At 32.2% G+C, this 21,202-nt stretch overlaps 1 protein-coding gene across 8 annotated transcripts in view; it reads right to left on the minus strand.

The window, feature by feature from the left end:
• Nucleotides 1-1,876: 1,876 nt before the first annotated feature.
• Nucleotides 1,877-21,202, minus strand: part of LOC122711780 (potassium/sodium hyperpolarization-activated cyclic nucleotide-gated channel 2) — an 88,006-nt gene continuing 68,680 nt past the window's right edge. For 2 of the 8 annotated variants that reach the window (XM_043930833.1, XM_043930827.1), the window contains exons 6-13: nt 18,643-18,750; nt 7,835-7,984; nt 7,345-7,563; nt 6,670-6,816; nt 6,472-6,589; nt 6,009-6,297; nt 4,047-4,182; nt 1,877-3,525 (exon numbers count right to left, since the gene is read on the minus strand). In XM_043930833.1, coding sequence (XP_043786768.1) covers nt 3,382-3,525; nt 4,047-4,182; nt 6,009-6,297; nt 6,472-6,589; nt 6,670-6,816; nt 7,345-7,563; nt 7,835-7,984; nt 18,643-18,750 — 1,311 coding nt within the window. In that variant the 3' untranslated portion in view covers nt 1,877-3,381. The remainder of the gene's footprint in view (nt 3,526-4,046; nt 4,183-6,008; nt 6,298-6,471; nt 6,590-6,669; nt 6,817-7,344; nt 7,564-7,834; nt 7,985-18,642; nt 18,751-21,202) is intronic. The other 6 variants (XM_043930829.1, XM_043930828.1, XM_043930834.1 and 3 more) reach the window with 3 other exon arrangements.

A 21,202-nucleotide genomic window follows, 5' to 3' on the forward strand; every position in this document is an offset into this window, starting at 1 on the left:
TATGATGATGATTATGATGGTAATAATAATGATAGAAATAATAATAGTAATAATAATAACAAATAACAATAATAATAATAATAATAATAGTAATAATGATATTAATAATAATAATATTAATAGTAATGATAATAATAACAACAACAACAATAATAATAATTATCGTAGTTAGTTATTTTTATCGTTATTTATATATATATATATTTATATAATATAATATTATTCAGGATGACGTGAGGGGATGTAAAATAATGACAGAAAACTATCTCTCTCTTACATGAAAAATAGGTTTTTCTCGCATGTGTGTAGGTGTATATGTTTACATATGTATATGAAACGCATGTATATAATATTTCTAGACTCTCTTACGTGGATATTTATATATTTATATATGTATATATGTACATGTATGCATATCCAATCACATATGCACGAAAGATGTATATGTTCAACTAGGAAACGAATGGCACGTTTCTTTCACTCGCCGTATATGTTCTCAGTGATAAGTCAATATGTGTGTAATGTGGTATGTATGTGGCATGTATACATAGTATTTATATATAATACTTCAAAGTAATAAGCAACATTGCTATTTCATATAAATTAGATTTTTAGAGCGTTCATTTAATTATTTAAAGAAGAGTATTATTGTTAACAAATGCGATCTAAGTTCAGTTGAGTTAACAAATAGAACAGTGGTTCCTGGATCTTCTTTGTTTATCACACACTATTATCACACAAATATTTCTATTTTTTGAATTATCAAATTATAAATTTATTTATTAAATTATTATTTATTTATTAAATTTATTTAACTCTTAAAAACTATTATATGAAAACATTTACTCGGAGTGAAATTTCACCCTATAATGGCCTTTAAGGATTAATTAAATTTTGATAGAAAATATATTTTTAAATGAATATCATAATAAAACGTATAGTATTAGAAATGACAAAAAAAAGAAATAAAGAATATTTTATTTATTCTAAGATTTAAAAGAGAATGCACGATAAAATTCGAATCAGGAGCCACTGACCCGAAAAATATTTTCTCGAAATCGAGCATTCTTTCTTCCGCTACGAATATGTGTTAATATCAGACAAATTCAACAATCGCGTTAAACTTTCAAGAAGCGTAAAGAATAACATCGCTAAAATATACGTGTCAATAGCTACAAAAATAATATGATTCAGTAATATTGATCTTAATTCTAATTTAATATTTTATCTTTTTATTTTTTTCTTGTCGCCTGGAAAATATTCAACTAATTATGAAATTAATCAGAGAAGCAATTTATTTTATTAAAAAATCGTCACTATGTTTGAAACAGTCCGTAAATGTATATCGGTGTTGTCGGTATTTAACCCTTCTTTGCGTTTTACAGTTTAAAACGTTACATAATATCTGCAACACGGTATTGACCACTATGCATACTTTATATGTATATTTATGTATATGTATATATGTATATATATATAATATAATGTGTTATCTGTTCTCTCATTTACGTTTTAGTTTTTTTGTTTTTATTTAATCTGCCTAGTGTTTTTTTATTTTCATTTATGCGGTAGTGGATGTAATAATCATTGCAATGATAATCGGTAACAATAATAATTTATTACATAATATTTATAGCTTTCTTTCTTTCTTCTAATTTAATTCTCCTTTTATGTTCGCTTCTTATAGTACATCGCATGTCTTTTGCCTGAATAAAAAGGTATATTTATCTCTCTCTCGTTCGCTCTTTCTCACGTTCCACTTAATTGTAGTATTTCTCATTCATTGACGTTTTTATTTTTTTCTTAATATTAGTCATTATAGCCCAAAGAACACTCAACAAGTTAACACGGTCTTTGAGCCTTCGATTTTTTTATAATATTAATTTTCTTTTTTTTTTTTTTTTATTTGTTTGTTTGTTTGTAGAACGATTTAAACTTCTTCCGATTCCTTTTATTTCCTATCCCTAAAAGGTTCTTCGTATATCTTTTATATTTCTCCGTTCCTGTGGCGTTGAATTCTTTTTCTTTCTCTTTCTTTCGTTTACGTCTCAGGACGGTCTTTTAAAACTTCGATTTGAATATAAATCAATTCGATATTGTTTATCCATTATTTTCTTATCGAATAAATTCATGAGACATTTTATTTTGTAGTTTTTTTTTTGTTTCAATAAAATAAAACGATATTTATCGAAGATATATCATAAACTCGAAGAAAACGAGTTCCGAATTGCTGCTGGCGTGTTCCATCGATCTCGAGGATCTTAGGTTAGGTAAACGAAACATTTTCTTTCTTCTTCTTTTCTCTTCTTCTCTTTTTATCTTCTTATCTTTTTATTTATTTCTTTCGATTGCCAACTTTCGGGATATCGCAAGTTCTTCTCTTTTATTCTTCCTCCCTTCATTCGACTATTCGCACAGGATTATTCAACGATACGAAGCTAAAGTTAAAACACGTTAACAAACTTATAATTGGAATATCCCTCGTTTCACGAGTTTCTTCCTTCTCCTCCTCTGTTAATATCGATTAATTGTCTTAAAAAAAAAAAAAACCAAAAACAAAATCTTAATATCGTATATAGATTATGCTCTCTTTCCCTTGTTTTTCTTCTCTTTAAAATGCGAGACGTACGGCTTTTTGCAAAATCACAGAGAAATTACGCATCGCTTAACACTGTCGTTTTAAGATATCCTATTTAGTCCACGATGGGCTACGTACATTTTATAAATTTCTAGGCCTGCTCTTCGTCGTTTGAGATCTTCATCCTCGGTCGTCGTTTTTTTCTTCGCCATAATCTCGACGCCTATGTCGATGAAGAAGACTCGTGGCAGGAATAACGGCTCCCTGTTCTCCATTCGATGTCACAGCGAAATCTATTTCTTCTCTTATTTTCTTCCTCTTCCCTTATCGAACTTTCGACACATTCCACAAGCTTATGAGAATTTATGAATTTATTTCGATCATATTATTCCTCCTCGATAATGTTTCTCTTCTTCGTTTGTCGGTTGCTTCGTTTATTGCTGTCAAGGTTGAACGTCTCACGGATGAGAAAAAACAAGATTACGCCGAAACGAAGATTTTATTACATTTATCGTATGCTGTGCCATCGTTGGAGAACGTTGATATATATTTTTTGGTCCGCACGATTTTAGGCATAGATCCTGGACAACTGGAACGTGCCGTCAGGTTAATATAAGAAGGCGCTAGAAATCGATCGCTAGAGGACTACTGGCATAGCGAATATCTATGTATAGACTGCTTCTAGTGTAGCGTCCAGGATCTAGGCTTAAAACTGCCGCCAATGATTCGATCGACAGTGGACGCAGCCATTGTCGCTCATGGAGCCGTTAGTATCTCTCTGTATGCTAGTATAACGAGTGTCGTCATTGATACGAATCCTTGTGGAAAGTGTCACTCTTGTGGAAGATTCGTCGTCCCTCTCGAGAGAGCTCCTGACTCGCAAAATTGTTTTCAGACTTTGGTCTGGGCAACAGGCAAGGGAGGGTCCTCAGCTCCATGCTGTGTACCTGGAATTGGAGAATGATACATTATTTCAATATGATTATTTAAAAGAAAAATTTTTCTTTTATGAGATTCATTTAACTTTATTAGATACAAGTAATTCTTCAATTGTATATAATAGTATGTAACGAATCAAATTTTTTTAACAAAAATTTAACTCTTAATTTAACTCTAATACATAAATATTTTTTTGTTCTAGATAAAAACTGACAAGGATTATCCTCTAATTGACAGAGCTCGACGAGAGAATTGGTGCAAAGTGGATTGCTCGTTATCAGGTAATCGTATATTTTAATTCGTTCATTTTCTTTATATCATTTATTGATGCAATGCAAGGTTCATGCAATTGTACATTCAATATCAATCGCACATGTATCAATGTCATTAAAAAGTTAATTGATATTTTTATACCGATTTTACTGTGATGTTATATTCCGTTCAATGTTATATATTTGCAGTAATACTTCTAATAAAAAATATAAGAAAAATCTATCGCTTCGGCAATGATGCAAATATATATATTTACCGATTCCTCACTGGCGCTAGCATGCGCAGCTTGTTCCGCGAGCGCATTCACCACAGCGTTTATCGTTTTCGACTCGCTGCCGAGATCCTCCTCTCGATGAGCCACCAGATTTGGATTTTTGCCGATTTTGTTTAACCTATAGAGAGAGCACAATTAAGCGTAGGGAATGTTGCACGGAACACAACCAACGATTAATTCACATCGATCGACTTACAAACCGTTTAGCAGTGTTACAGGTATTCCCTAAAAAATCGTATTATTATTCCGCCGCGACTTGGAACAAAGTTGTATTATTCGTTTCTAATACCACTTGCACCGCTAAAGGTTTCACAATGTGAGATACAAGACTGGATAAAAGAAAGTCAGTAGCTTTGAAATGCGCCCCGCAGAATCACATTTTACGTGTGTTTGTAATTAATGTTTTATTCGTTTTAACTCCTCGAAGATCGGAAAGGAAGGATAGTAGTTTGCGATTACGATACGAAGAATTTTTTCATTAATCAATGTAATCAAACATATTATTATTGTATAGTTTTATTTTCTTTATTATCAGAGTTGTGGATTGTAATTTGATTTATTTTTTAAGAGAGGGAAAGGGAAGAAAGAAAATAAAATAAGAATGCAATTGAGATGAATTGAAAATAGCGTAATTTTTAAAAAAATTTTATTGATTTGTGTTATCATTGATTGGAATTCTGAAACTGAGATGTATTGAAAATAGTGTAATTTTTAAAAAAATTTTATTGATTTGTGTTATTGATTGGAATTCTGAAACTTTAAATTTTTCTTCTCAATATACTTTACTATATATTCATTAAGATTTCTATAATATTCGTGAGGGGTTAAAACGTCCAATTGTTTGAACTTAAAAGGCAGTAGCTTTTATACATAAACTATTAAAACGAAACTGATTGGGATAAATAATATTGGTGCATTTAAATGAAAAGAAAAAAGTTATATTATAAAGATCATCTAATATCTAAAAATGTGCTTCAGCTTCTTTCTCTTTATCGTTCGATAAATTATATAAAATTTCTATCTAAAACGAAACAGAGAAATGTGACTCTGCGGAGATGCGGCAAAACCGAGAAATCCAAAACTCATTATACAAAGTATGTTTGCAAAATCATGAACAACATTGCCATGTAAGTGAATGTGTCGAGTGTGAAGATATTTTGTCGCGGTGTTTTCAAGCTTTCTTCTTTCTTTTCGAAACGGGTCGAACCTCATTCGACTCGCGTCGTCTACAGAAATCGGAGACGATCGCTCGTCGAACGGTGAACCACGTATTGAGAGAGTCAAAAAAAAAAAAAAAAAAAAAAAAAAAAAAAAAAGAGGGAAAAAAAAGAAAAAAAGAAATATCATTTCATTAAACTCTCTCAATTCATTGGAGACGCGTATCTAACGGATACCCGTCCCTTTATTGTAAGTTAGTGCGCTTTTCGTTGTAATACTTTCTCCCCAAGAAAAAAAGATTCTGCACTGTCACTGTTCAATAAGAGAGATTCTTCAATCGTAAAAAAAGAACCACGAGCCAAATAAGATATCATTTCACTTGTGTGTGTAAAGTGTATGTAAAAAAAAGCATTATCGAGTCGAGAAACTAAGCAGAGACAAAAATACGAAATAAATAATATCAAAATAATAATAAAATAATAATAATAATAATAATAATAATAATAATTACAACGATAATAACAACAACAACAACGATAATAATAATATAACAAAGATATGTTAAAAAGAGACAAGCGAATATGAAATGTTATTAGATAACGATAGCAATAATAATAATAATAATAATAATAATAATAATAATAATAATAATAATAAAAAGAAGAAGAAGAATGACTGATAGAACTCGCTTCGTCGGACAGTACACAATGTTCAAAAAAATCAACATGGAAGTGGGAGTGATGATTGACATCTATTAGCACACCAACTCGATAGAACAAACCTAACCAAAGCTTATACCTCTCGGCGGCAACGCTTTCCATCGTTCTGCGCATTAACGGATACTGGTCCAGCACGGCGTTAAAATGATCCACCGAGAGGCTGAAGAGATTGCAGTACGTCTCGGCGCGGACCGAGGCAACCCTCCTCGCGTTCGTTAACAAGCAGATCTCGCCGAAGTACGAGCCATCGGACAACGAGGTCGCGACCTCGCCGTTTGCCATTACGATATCGACTATGCCTTCTTGTATGAAGTACATTTTAGACCCGATTGTACCCTCCTTGATGATGATATCACCTGGAAAAACGGTGATCACTCTAGTGTTATTACGGAATCTTGTTGAAAAGTTATTAAGAGACTTATTGTAAGTGAAAGTAATTAACGAGAAGATTCGTTATATATATAAATGATAAATGTTAAATTTAATGGAAAGGTAAAATCGATTCAACGATCGGAATAAGGAATCGATACCTGGCTGGAAGACTTCGTATCTCAATTTGGTAACGACATCCGAGACAAAGTTGGAATCGGCATTGGCAAAGAATGGTACGGACGCGACTAACGATCTGCAGTTGTAGTTGATCACGTCCTGAAACGAGAAGGGAGGATGGATTAAGATTTGTTTGAAAACCAAGAGAATCGATAAGCAATGATAGTTTCGTTTCGTACTTCTCTTAATTTCTCCGAGAGCTCTCCAAGGATCAATTCCTCGTCGAAGAATTTTCCCTGGTAGCGGTGCTCGAAGTACTCCGTGATCCTCTGTCTCATCTCTCTTGGTAACTTTCGATAGGCCATGTATTCCTCTACTTGTTTCACCTAGTTCGAGCAGAAATTTTATTACATATTTTTCTTTTATACATATTTTTCCTTTTTTAATTCTGTTTTTACAATTTAAACATTTTGAAATAAGATTTTTTTGTCGAACGGGTGGAATAAAAATTAAGTTTCATTTTTGAGAGAGATAATTTACAAATTTAATATAACGATTTAATAGATTAATATTTATCATTCTAATTTCTTATAATACGATATTGTTAAATCGAATTAAATTTGTAATTATAAATTTAATTTGATCTTAAAAATAAGAAGAATTGAAGATCTTCTTTATTACTATAATAAAAAAAAGAAACATTTGCATAAAGAAAATATTCTATTAAATATAAAGAGACATAAAGAAGAATATACAAAGTTGCAAATATTCAGAGCAAAATTTCATTTATCTTCGTGAATTGAACAAGAAATATATTACAATTTTGAAAGGAAGAGAATAAAAAACAAAATTGAAGGTGAAAAAGAAAAAATTCCCCTCGATGATTCGCTGTACGCTCTCTGAATATCAACTACCTTCTCGCGATATTGTCTTCTGGAGGAATCGAGTGACTGTATGAGATTCGTCGCGTGTCCGAGGAAAAGTGCATAACAGGTAGCACCGCTGATCATACTGAGCATAGTGAGCCACATATCGGTCAAGGATTGCGGTGGAAACCTTCCGTATCCTATGCAGAGCATGTGCGACATGGCTTTGAAAAGTGCCCACGAGTATTGTTCCAGCCAAAACGAGTCCTGGAAAATATTACGATCGAATAGTGACGCATTTTCTACTTTCTATTTTGAATAATTCATGATCGTTATCGATAGATCGATTTTTAATTTTTGTCATTGATTTTGAAGAAGATGTTTAAGACGACAATATGCATACGATAAATTTATGATAAAATTATAGAATAAATAATTGAAATAGACGATAGACTTAACTTAATCAAGGAATCTCCAACAGAGAATTCCAAAATGGCGAAGAACTCGTCGAATTCGTCTTGCTATTTGTCTTACTTACTTGTAATTCATTGATGGCGACCCACGAGTTACTAGGAAACCCTTGGAGCATTGGGACCAGGAATTGCAGGCAGCCACTCCAGTGGCCGATTAGGAGCATCATGCAAATCAGGTTAAAAATCCGCATGAACACCGACGCCATATTCAGGAACTGCCAACAACAACGACAAAGGTTTATTCTCGTGCCAGCTTCGGGGGCCGGGATATTGTTCACACTTCAATTAAAAACTTCTCTCGTTATCCAAAGCTCCGGTTGCGTAGTGTACAGCAAATAAGCGAGTGTTGCACAAAAACGCGTCAAATATTAATTCATTTAAATACATTGTCAAAAACTATCATGATAATTGTTTATCCAAATGTCTGAGTCAAGGATCAAGTAAAACTACCTGACGTTTCGACGTTCAGAATCGAAATTCTCGTCTTTTGGATCAATCTCTTAGTGGATTCATCAGTTACATTCTTCATTCGAATGGAAAAGAAAATTTATAATTAATTTAATATTTGAAAATTAATCCATATCGTATATGCTATATCGAAATAAGAATTATATATTTAGAGAAATTGACTTTTGATCGATATATTTAGAACTTTTATGAAAAGAAGGAAATTTAAATAATTTATTTATCTTCATCTTCTTTAATCATAATATATATATAATATTGGAAGATCAAGACAAAATTTCTCGAATCTGAACGCGAACGATTTTAATATCTTTTTTTTCTCCTAAATAATCTTCGCTGTTCATACTCCCGGGTTTCAGTTTTTAGTTCAAAAAGCATGCTACATTAGAAAATACGCATCACGTGGCACACAAAAGAACAAGTCAATGTAACCTAAAAAACGTTTATAGTAATGATCACTCTACGAATGCTCTAACAGATGAAACAAAACAAAAATGTATACAATATATATATATGTGTGTATATTAGTCAATTGCACTGGTTAGGCCAAGATTCTCAGACCCGCTTATGGGCCAGACATGTTCAGGACAAGTTTCTGGGCGTTCTCTCTAAATATCCAGTATGATCGATAGTGAACTGCAAACTGTTCGACTGAACAGTGCGCCATAAGCACGATATGGGAATCCAAGTCCTCGCTAAGAAAAGAAGCTGGAAAACGCGGAAACCATTCTGAGGAGAAAAGAGCTGATATTTTAAATTATCTTCGAAATGATGCATCTTTTTAATATATATATATATATATGATAAATGATTTTTTTTTGTTAGAATATAAAAAAAATAATATAGTTTAGCTTTTTATTTTTTTAAATTAATTATTGTTTATTTTATATTATATATTATTATAAATTAATATAAATTTTATATTTTGACAATTTTGAAGGAATATCGTTATGTTTATATAATTTTACAAAAATTTTAAAGTTAATTAAATTTATAAAATTTTACGATCATAATATGATTTATTTATTATATTATTCAATTTTATTAATATAATTTAATTTTAAACGTTTTTATGTAACTTAAATTTTTTTCGAAATATTATTATATACAATATTCGTTCACGATTTAAAAAATAAATAAACGTACGTATAAAATTTCAACAATGAATTCGAGAGGAAAGATTGACAAAACTGTGAAAAAAAGCAAACAAATTCAGCGAATACTTTTCGCTCGTAACTAAAATAATTCGAAAAATGTTTATAAAAAACGTGAGAAAAAATTTCGATTCACGATGAAATTTCTAGAAATAGCTATTTCGTTCCTTTTTTTAAAAATTAAATATTAAAATTGTTTCGCGATTTTAATCCACGCTCGTGGATATAGATTTGTTTGCCTCGAATTGAACGTGTCGATAAAAGATTTATCGATACGCGATTAACAGGATGATTAAAGATTCATTAGGGAGCCAAAATAAATCTCGTATCGAGAACGAATGAGCGCGTTAAATATTCGTTTTTTTCGACACGAGAGTTTATCGAATTATTCATGCGATTCGCGTCGGATCTTGAATGGCCGCGATTTGAATTTCAGAAGCGCGAATGAACTCATATGCTGCCCGTGTTTTTTTCCTTTCGTATGTGGAATGCGTCAAGAATTATTTACGACCACGCATTTGGCATACGTTAACCGATAGATGCATATTTTTCCTATTTACCTATTGATTCGCGATAAACAAATAAATTGTCATTTTATTTTATACATTACTGTAGTATATTGGAGATTTGATAATTTTAGCATGTTGAAATTTTATTAATAATTTTGTATTTTCGATTATCCTGAACTTGCATATGTTTATTTCTTTCTTTACTTAAATCAATATTATGAAAGATACAATATACGTAATTATAGAAGAATATTATCGTGATTAAATATTACGACTGTATGAAATCTTTCGACTTTTTCAAAAAAAAAAAGAAAATAAAAATAAAAATTAATTATCTGTTTCGTTTTTAATAAATTCTCAAGAGGTTGAATATCGAATCTACCATTAGGCAATTAATCAATTAATAGTTTCAATAAAAATGGCAAAATGTTTTTTTCAATAACAGCATCATCAAGTATCATTGAAACTTTAGAAGAAGTCAAAAAAGTACAATTTAAAACGACGAAATACCAATTAAAACGAACGAGTATCAATACACAAGATCAAGATACTCCACTCGGTAGTACAAGTTCTATCAATAAAAAAATAAAAATCAAAGTTTCATTTATTCAATCTTTCCCCAAGAATTCAATGATTCTAAAATCAAAATTAATATTATAATTAATTATTACATATAATAGTATTATCTAAGTATAGTATTATATATTATACATAAATAATTATAATTCAAATTATCGAATTATCGAATTAAATCCCAATATAATTAATTCTTGTACCAAAACTTATAGTTTTAATAATCATTTAATAAAGAAAATATAAAACTGGCCATATTGACAAGTTTCCAACGTTAAAACTTATAAATTAATAATAACGTTATAAAAACAACGATAACGATAATACAAATAACCGAATCCGTAATTTCATGGCTCTCTGAAATCCCATCGAGAATGGTCTCCACGGCTTCTAAATCGATCCAGGGTCTATAGTCTAAGGATCCATTGTATCAGGGTATCGATGATGTGCGTATCGTGTGTATGTACAGCACACGTATAACGCGCGCGACCGCGCACTTCCTCTCTCTTCCGGAAGCACGCGTGCGCGCGGCGAAGGAAGCCGCTACGAAGGATCGCCGAGAAACGATCTCTGACCCCGTTGATCCAATCTCAAAGTCAAAGTTTTCCAATTTCGAGGCGGGCCGATACTTCGAGGCCAAGATCATTCCACGTTTATCGTAGTTTCTTATTGCTCCGATTCCCCATTTCGAAACTTGGCCGATCTTCCGGCTCTGTGAAGAACCGCGAGATCGCATCGAGACACGCTATCTGTGCGCAATCGGTAATGGGAGAAATTAGCGGGAGCTCGAGGTAGCGGAAGTTGGAGGAGGGAGGTATTTGGCAGCGCGCGGTTTCCACTTCCCTCGGTGTACAAGATGGCGAGATTATTTTTGGAATAGATGATACGGCATAGGATACGGCTAGTGTGTTATTATTGGCTTTGTTTTATCGCGAATAAATGGGATTGTCGACAATTGTTCCAGAGATTTCTGTTTCAAATGTAGAGATATGGAACTTTGTAATATTGCGCGGTTTGTCTTTAGTTTCCTTTGTTTTATTGTTGAGTGGTAATAAATGTGGTTTTTATTACGCGAATAATCTGTTATTCACGCACGTGAATAATCTGTTACTCGTGTGTCATAGTAGATTTAAATGCGATATTTTTACGATATTTAGCTTGTGCTTTTGTTTCTCTTCTTTTTACTATTAATTAGGTGGTAAATATAGATTGTTTTTTAATTGTATGAAAATCTTATATATATGCGTTTTTTTTTACAGAATCGTGTGATTGTTTTTAAATTATTTAATGAATATAATTCAATGCAATTGAAAATGTATGTACAAATACTTGAAGTGTTTAATGGAAAACAAGTCGTATATTATATATCATCGCGTAAATATTATCAATTTTGATTACAATCACATCATTTTAAAGAAATATAGATTAAAGATAAAGCTTTCTTTCAATTTCCTTTTCTCTAAACATATGAAAATATAATGTATGCTTATTTTCCTCTGGATTTCTTCAATTACAGAATCATATAACTTACGATTGATTTTCAATTATAATATGAGAATAGAACGTAAACAGAAAAATTTTACGAAACATGATTTAAATAATTTAACAATTCATTGCGATCAATTTATTAGCGAAGAATTGCGTATCAAGTTGTTTGCAGCCAATTTAAAATGGAGGATGTGGTATCTGGAGGATGTACGGTTGGATAAGACAAAAAAAAGATGTATTTATAAATAATTATTTTTCAAGAAATTCACGATTTATTTATGATTAATCGTCCATCATTGAATTATTATTTACGTTATCCTAGTTACGTAGCAATGTGTGATACAATATAAATAGTGATTCATATTCAAGAATATAGAACTGCACGATCAATATCAATTTAAGAGAAACGTTGTATTACATAACACAGATTCTGCAATGCAAGAAACGTAGTACTACGTGATCGATCGTATTCCGTTTAAATTCGATAAATAATCAATTGTGTTCAAATATAATACTAATATCATATTTGTTATTTATTATGGATGTTATATGGATGGACAAAACGTAGCATCACGATTTAATTATTTGATTAAATTATAACACTCCATCAATATCTTGTCTTTCTATTCGAAATTATAATATATACACAATCTTGTATTTTAATTACAATTACAATTTATTTGCAAAGCTAAAATATTTCTTTTCAAGAAAAACAAACAGTATTATATTATTTATATACAGTATTATAAGTTTTCTTTCTTAAAAAATACTATCGTTTATTTTTTCCAAAATTTATAATGCCACACGAAGTGATAATGTTTCATTCATTTCCTCATTATAACAAATATCGTAATTTACATTCTTCTACTCAAAATGTTCGATACTTTTTTTTCTAATCTCTTAAAATTCATTTCCTTCATTATCATTAATTTTTCACACGTTTCTAATAATAACTAAATAAATATACCAATTATAACGACTATACAATCGGAACAAAATCCATAATAAAATATCTCAGTATATAAAAATCGTGATACTACATTTTTTTCTCGAAAGATAGTCACAGATATTAATTCTCGTTCTTTAAAACGAATATTAATCTCACAGATAGCGCATATCGATGCATACAGCGGTCTCGATAACAAGGTAGCAGAGCACCAAAGAACGCTTCGATCGAATCAGAATCACCGATCTGAATATCAGCCAATCGCGTGTATCATGGAACTCGAAATCGAATGGCGAATGGGGATCGATTTCGATTTCAGAGGATTTGTTTCGTCGTCCTGAATCTGGATAAAATGCGCATAAACGCACGTGACACGACAGACAAAGTCGTGAGACTTTGTTCCGGATTATAATCCACAAAGGGATTGTGAAATCGTCATTCGATCTCGACACAAAAGCGCGCAGAATCCGGCAGAATTGTAAAAACGGCGTGTGTTACTATAATAGTGATAATGGTATTCATGATTGCTGATTAAATCACATATATGTGTATGTATGTGTGTGTTGTTTCTGCGCTTACTGGACAAGTATGGGTAAAAAAAGTAGAGGGCGATGAAAAAGACTTACTGCTATACCACAACTAGATTTCAATACATTACCTGGCAATTAAAACAAACAAGAAAAAAAAACAAAGGAATAAACTAACAAACATCGTATTATTGCATGCGTATTATACATATACGATACGCGCGCGTTACACATCGTGGTGGGAGAGACACACAATGTAGATACACAAAGACCAGAAATTAACGATTTCTTTCTTCTTTTAAATTGTTTCTTTTTGTTTCGTTTGTCTTTTGCATAATGTACGTTTAAAAATCTTAGGATATTTTTTAAAAATATTAAAAAAAAAACTTTTTTAATTAGAAGTTAATAAGATATTAATATTTGAATGTAATATATAGTGTAATACATACCATATATGTAAAATTATTAAAAATATATTTAAATTTATTTTCTTGTTTTTAAGTATTTTGTTTCAGTATAATTTTTTGCAATTTGATTTGATAAATTATATAATATTTTCGAAGCTTTATCCATATCCTTCTTTTTCCAAATATTTTCTCGTATAAAATATTTTATCGTATAAAATATACAATTTTAGAAAAAAAAATTATTTTTAAAATATATGCGATTTATAAATATTCAAGATTGATAATTGGAGAATTAATTATTGTCAATTTTACTTCAATTTTTTCTTCTAAGATTTTTAAACGTATATATACGTATAGTAGAATTCCATTTATCTGAACTCATCAAAGAATAAACAGTTCAGTATAATTGGAATCTACGTAACATTGTTTCGCATTGTTCAAATAGTTCACTTTCAGAAGACAAATATATCGAATCGTAAAGAATAAATTAATCGAATCGCAAAATTTCGTTCCAATAAATCAATTGAAGATAAAATTCTACAATATATTCACACGGTTTTATATAATCTATTCACGGATGGTTGCGCGCGCATATATGGATATGCATACGCATGGTTTGAATCATTCAGAAAACAAAAGAAAAAAGGAGAAAGATAACGAGACACAAACACAAACAAAGGAACGATATACATATACATATACATTGAATTAAAACTGAACATCCAACCTTCTGTTCTACAAGAGACAGTCACAAGTCCATTTAAAAAAGACGAAAGCGTTTGGTCGTAACACAACTCTCCACGGTTATAATAAATGAACAGCTAAATGATCATCAATGGTCAAAAGTACAAGTAAACGATATAATGGCGTTTGTATATTGTACAATTACGCGAATCGTGCGCGTGTCGACACGTCGCGCCAAAGAAAATGGCGCGCGCGCGTGAACGCGCGCGATCGCGCACAAGTGTGGCAACAGCGTTACTAATCAACGAAATTAACGAACACATAGTAACCAAGGTGGAAAACAAAATAGGAAACAACGCAACGACAAACTGAACAAATTGAAGGGAGCAGAATGTGGGAGAAAACGCAAAAAAAGTGGGTGGGAGGATGGAAGAGAAGAAAGAAGAAAATAAAGGTGACGAGGTTATGGTTACCAAGGAGGACGATCGATCATCAATCGGGATTGAACGTTCTTCAGGACGTTCAGATTTTTTAAACGCTTGTTTGGATATAGATCGTAAGAATGAAAGAACGGAGGAAACCGAAAAATTGAACAAAATAAACAAAGAACATATGGAAAAAAAACTAGAAAAAAGAAAAAGAAGAGAACAAAGGAGGAATATGATAAACCGACGGAGCCAAATATGGAACGGAAGAAATATTGAAAAAACGTAGAGAAAAAATTAAAAAACGGAACGAAAAATGGAGGATAGAGAGAGGGAGAGAAAGAGAAACAGAGAGATAGGGTGTGAGAGAGAAAGAGAGAGAAAAAGAGAGAGAGAGAGAGAGAGAGAGAAAGAGAGAGAGAAAGAGAAAGAGCGAGAGACAGAGAACGTAAAAGAAATGCCAGCTGCCGAGTTAAATAATCATCAAGCGGCGAAAAAGCCAGGCTCTAAGCAACGAGAAGCAAGCCACCTTTTCCTCTCGCTATATAATTTCTTTTTTTTTTTTTATTTTTTATATTTCTTTTATTAATTTTTTTTTTTTTTTTTACTGTGATTTTTTTTGTTTCTTTACTCCTACTTGCAGCCACACAACAGATAGCCAGCCAGTATATCACAAAGGGGTGCAGTTTTTTCTTGGCTGAGAAGCAACAGAGGATCGAGGAGCTGTAGGACAGAGAGGAGGCGAGAATTGTTGAAGATTTGTTCGTAGAGTAGCGGCAGGGGTAGCGAGCTCTCTACTCTCATACAATGCACCCTAATTATTATTCTGTTTTCTTATTTGATTCGTTTTATTTCCGTGTTTTTTTTTTCCTTGTTATTCGTCTAGGATAAAAAAGAACAGCGATGCTAGGTGGCGGGGGGCACCGGGGGAGGGGGATGGTTCTCTTCGGGGGTAGATTTTTACGCTACTTGGTTATTAGATTTCAATCGTATTATAAAACACGTTGAATATCGAATCTTTTCACATATATGAACGGTTTGGACAAATGTCTTTTCAAAAATGTTCGTATTCTTCGAAAAAGAATGGTTTTGGAAAATCGAAATTGAAATTAAACGTAATTTAACGTGATCTTTTTTTCTAAAGGGATACGAATGAAGTAATTTTAACATTTTGCTGTCTTCTTTCTTGGGAAATTTAAATTATAAATGGGAAGATACTTACAGGAAGTAGGAATTTGATTAGTTCACAGTAGAACGAGATTTACTGGAAGAATCCTTAATTCGTTCTCGTACTGGTTTGCGTACTAGATTCATTAAAATAAATATAAATATTCAATTGGCGGTACATTTGCAAAGGATATTTCTCTAATTCTAATTATTTAGTATATAATCACTAAGGAATGAGGAATGATTTACTGAAAAAATTCTTAATTAATCTCGTACCAATTTTAATTTTACCTACACGTAAATCACTTCATTTCTCTATATCTGAAAAAAAAAGTTCTAATTATACAAATCGAGAATTCAATGTTAACTTACTCCAAGCAGAAAATGACAATCTTTCCTTCTACCTTCTACTTCTACCACTACGTTTTATTTATCATCTACATTCTCTTCAAATTCATCAGACTTCATAACTCTCAGACCAATTAACTCTCTCCAATCAAAATTTTGTCTAATTTAACGAAACGAAAAGTTGTCAGACATTTGGTTGCTGGATCTAAACCTAACAAAAGAACGAAGTCTTACATTCTGTCAAAACAAGTTCGAAACAGTTCGAAACAGTTCAGGACCCCGTCTAGAGACGTTCATCGTATCCCCCGGATCCCCAACGTCCCCCCAAAATATATCCAAAAGCAATTCGAGCAAGGAGAGTCTCGGAACCCGGGGCAGAGAGTGTCCACCGCTAACAGCAGGGCAACACAGTGTGTGCGATTTGCAACAAAGCGACAGAGAAGGGACGCCCAATCAACGTGCGCTCGTTTCCAAAGGATCGTGCACACCGTCTAGCGATCAAAAAAGCGTTTCAACAGATAGTGCATTGGACAGTGGGTTTGGTTATAATAATGAAACAAGATGGCGACCGTTTGTTTTTCTGGCTCGTCGGATCGATCGTTCCATGGAATTAGAAGGATCATCATTATCTTCATCAATCATTATCACCATCATCATCATCACTATCATCATCATCATCATCATCATCATCATCATCATCATCATCATTATCATCATCATCATCATAATCATCATCATCATTGGAGAGCGCTGAGAAAGTTCTAATGGATAACGATAGGGTTTGGAGGTTATGAGAGGAGATATATCATTGGAATAGAGAAAAGAGAGAGAGAGAGAGAGAGAGAGAGAGAGAGAAATATAAGTCTAACCAGGTTTGGAAGAAATAAGTTACAGCTTCTTCGTTTTTTCTGAATATCGCGGAAAATACGGAGAAGTGAAAGATTGGAAAAATATAAAATACGAATTAAATAGATTAATGGGGTAAAGAGTAATAGAGAAAGAGAGAGAGAGAGAGAAAGATTTAGAAAGAGATAGATAGAGAAAAAATAGAAAAAGAGAGAGAGAGAGAGGAGAGATTCATGAGTAGATTATTGCATCTCTACGTGGAGTCGTCTGCTTCATCACGATATTTCGAGTATTTCATGTTACAACTCGTGTTATTTCCTTTTTCTCTCTTATTTTTTGTTTTTGTTTTTAATTTCGTTTCATTTTATTATTATTACATCTTTTATCACTTTCTCGCATGGGGACAAGCAGTTCTAACTTCGACAACGAGATGACGAATCGTCTCGAAAACGAGTCAAAGGGAATCAACTTTGGCTTCTTCGAGAGCAGAAGTGTTTTTTTACTTTTTTCGTTTTATAATATATCTTTTTTCTTTTCCACAACTCGAATTTGATCGATGACGTTTCTCTAAAGTATATAATATATATAATAATGTCACACATATGTACGTACGTATATATATAATATATATATATGTATATAGATATGATGTATAAAATACACTTTGGTACTTTCTCATCGCTAGGCGGGTGCCGATGGTGAATGTATAAGAAGCATAGCCTATTGCTGCGGGTAATATGTAATGTATAATGCGGCGGAAAATAGAAGCGAATGTTTGTAATAAACCAACGAGCCAATCAGCGTACAGCTCCTGCGTCCAGCCTCCTCGTGATCGCTCTTCCTGTTCTTCGCGAGACATCGATCGAACGACACACTTTCTGACTTCCTATTTTTTTTCTTTTTCTTTCTTTTTTTTTTTATTTTCTTTCTTATCTTATGTTACTCTTCTGACGATTAAACTGTCATATCAGATATCACTTGTCTTTTAATTAATCATCATGGAAAACGTATTATCCGACATTTGGATCCGATTCAATTTTCGAATCCAATTTTCGAAAACTTTAGATGTTCAGACGAGCAGATGTTATATCAGCGAAATACAAAATCAGAAATCAGGATGATACATTAAGACTTTTACGAAAGATCCATCTTTTTATTTTCGATTTTCTGGATATTTCGAGCCGAAGGAGAACGACACAGGACGGACAGAATCGGCGTGGTTCGCTCGAGTCTCGTGAAAACGGGACCCCAAAAGTGGTCTTCGAGGCGGATTCAACGAGACGATCGCGAATCCCGAGCGGACGCGAGCTCGCGCATTCGTTAGGGCGGGTTACCTTAAAAATAAGGTCGCTTTTGCTGAAACCGGACTTCTTTTTACTCATATTGTCAGAGCTTAGGCGCCCCCTCCGCTCAGTGCGTTTTTTTTGTAGGTTCTGCAATATCTAGAAACAAAAGAAAGCGGGACATAGCAAGACGTAGTAAGAAAAGGGCCAGGTTATCAAGAGATTCGATAATAAAGAGGTGGAGAAAGAGAGAGAGAAAGAGAGAGAAAGGTATATATATATATAGATAGAGATATGGGGAGGGAAAGAGAGAGAAAGAGAAATGGAAAGATAGAGAGAAAGAGAGAAAGAGAGAGAAAGAGAGAGATTAGAAAACGAAAGAACGTAAGAAGACAAAGAAAGGAAGTAAAGAAACTTCGTCGAAATGGTAGTGATGAACGAAAGAACTGATTAATTTTCTTTCTTTTCTTGTTTTCTTTTCCTCTTTTTTTTTCTTATATGTAATCACATGTTCTTGTTGCTGTGCAATATTTAAAAACAGATAAAGATAGAGAGAGATATATATATACACATAAATATTTAAATTTAGCAGAGAAAGAGAGAGAGAGAGAGAGAGAGAGAGAGACAGAGAGAAAGAGAGAGAGAAATAGATAGATAGATTGAGAGGGAATAGAAAATAGAAGGAGCAAGATCGGTTTAAGGCGACAGGAGACGTTCGAGTTTCTTGTTCTTTATTCTTTCTTTTTCTTTTCCTTCTTTCCCCCCCTTTCTGTTTTATACTTTCGTTTTTCTTTCTTTTTATCCTTCCTTGTCTATTCCATTCTTTCCTTTCATCATTCTCAGATTCTTTCCTTCATTTGTTGTTCTCTCGTTAAACCATATTTTCTGTGCAAAAGAGCACTTTTGTTTTCGAAAAGAGAGACAGTAGAAAGACGATGTTCCTAAAAAAAAAGACACGTAACATCTCCATTTTCACTTAATTTCGATTCGAATTTGCGCGCCAATCGTGATCCATATCGATTGACGAGAACAACGAGCGCATTCTTTTATTTATTTTTTTTTTTTCCAATTTTATTCATCAGAACTATGACACTATATAGATTCTATATAGATTCGTCAAGGTATAATAGATTTTTCTCGGTTGTTGCGTGTACGCATCATTCCATCCGGTTTCGTGAATGGTATCGAGATTATACACGTGGAGCGGATAAAACAAATTTCTGATCGTCCATCCTCTTCTCATACGCTGATTCATCGTGTAATATCGTCGATTAGAAAAGGGGGAGGAGATAAATAAATAAATAAATAATCGTGTTATAATTAGAACGTGGGTGTTTTTGTGTTCATTCGTTCGTTCGTTCGTTTATATATTGTATTCTGGCATGTGTCCTTTATTTCTTTTTATTATTTATATTTTTAATACATTTGTATATTTTTCCATTTTTTAAATTTTTTGTTTATTGTGATCGGTGGTACATGTATTATATACCGTATATCTGGAGTGCAAGACGCGATAATGGATTGGCGCATAAATGTGAATCAAAAAGTATGGTGTGGAGAATAAATGATGCACAAATTGACCGTAAACAGCACATAATAGTAATAATAATAATAATAATAATAATAATAATAATAATAATGAAAATAATAGTAACAAGAATGATAATAATAAGAATAAGAATAAATATGTAATGATAGTAGATAAGAAGATAAAATTTAATGATAACATGAGTTAAAGAGAAGTAAGAACCAAGAAGCCATTCGTTAGTATCAAAGCTTTCGTTGCAGCAATCGCGCCAAGCGTGAAGCCGCAGTTTCTTATCAAAGCTCGTAATAAAAGGCTCGAGAAATTGATTTTTATTTTCTTTTCTTTTTTTTTTTTTTTCCTTTTTTTTCATTTTATTTTTCTTAGCGAGTTAATAGCGATGATGTATAAAATCAAGAAGAGTTTAAGTTCAATCGGGAGATCGTTTTTGCGACGAAGCAAGAATATCGATGTTTTTTTAATATCTTTTCCTTTTTTTTTCGTCTCATCGATCGTGGATCAACTTCATTTTTAATAAAAGGTGTTTCAATAATAATAAAAAAAAAAAAAATAAAGTAAAAATTCGGTGGATAATGCTGAGAAAATAAAAAAGTGTATAAATATCGATACCTCCTGCTACAGGGAATAAAGGGATCTAGTAAAAGGTGGAAGGATAATAAAAATTCAAACTAGTTGAGGCTTGTGTTCAAGTTCATCTCTTCTCGAATAAATTTCTGAATTTTTCTCTTCCTCGATCGATAATTGAATTCCATCTCATCGTCAAATGTTTGTAAATAGAAAATATATATAATGGTAAATAAAAAATCGATTATTAATTGATCAAATTGAACATGAATTGTCATTCCACGATCAATTAAATTCAAATCATATTTATTTTCTTGTATATACGTATATGATTCAGTTTTACATTTGTGCATTGTACAGAGTGTTATCAAAGTTTTCGTGACTGATGATGTTTCTCGCGACGACACCGTGAAAAATAAAAAAAAATCAGGACGCAGAAGAAACGTGTGTAAAATCATAAGAAAGAAAAGAATCGTAAAATATGATAAAATAAGAAACGAA

This window comes from Apis laboriosa, unplaced genomic scaffold (genome assembly GCF_014066325.1).
Source record: "Apis laboriosa isolate Shangri-la unplaced genomic scaffold, ASM1406632v1 scaffold188_cov152, whole genome shotgun sequence".
In the NCBI taxonomy this organism is placed as follows: Eukaryota; Metazoa; Arthropoda; class Insecta; order Hymenoptera; family Apidae; genus Apis; species Apis laboriosa.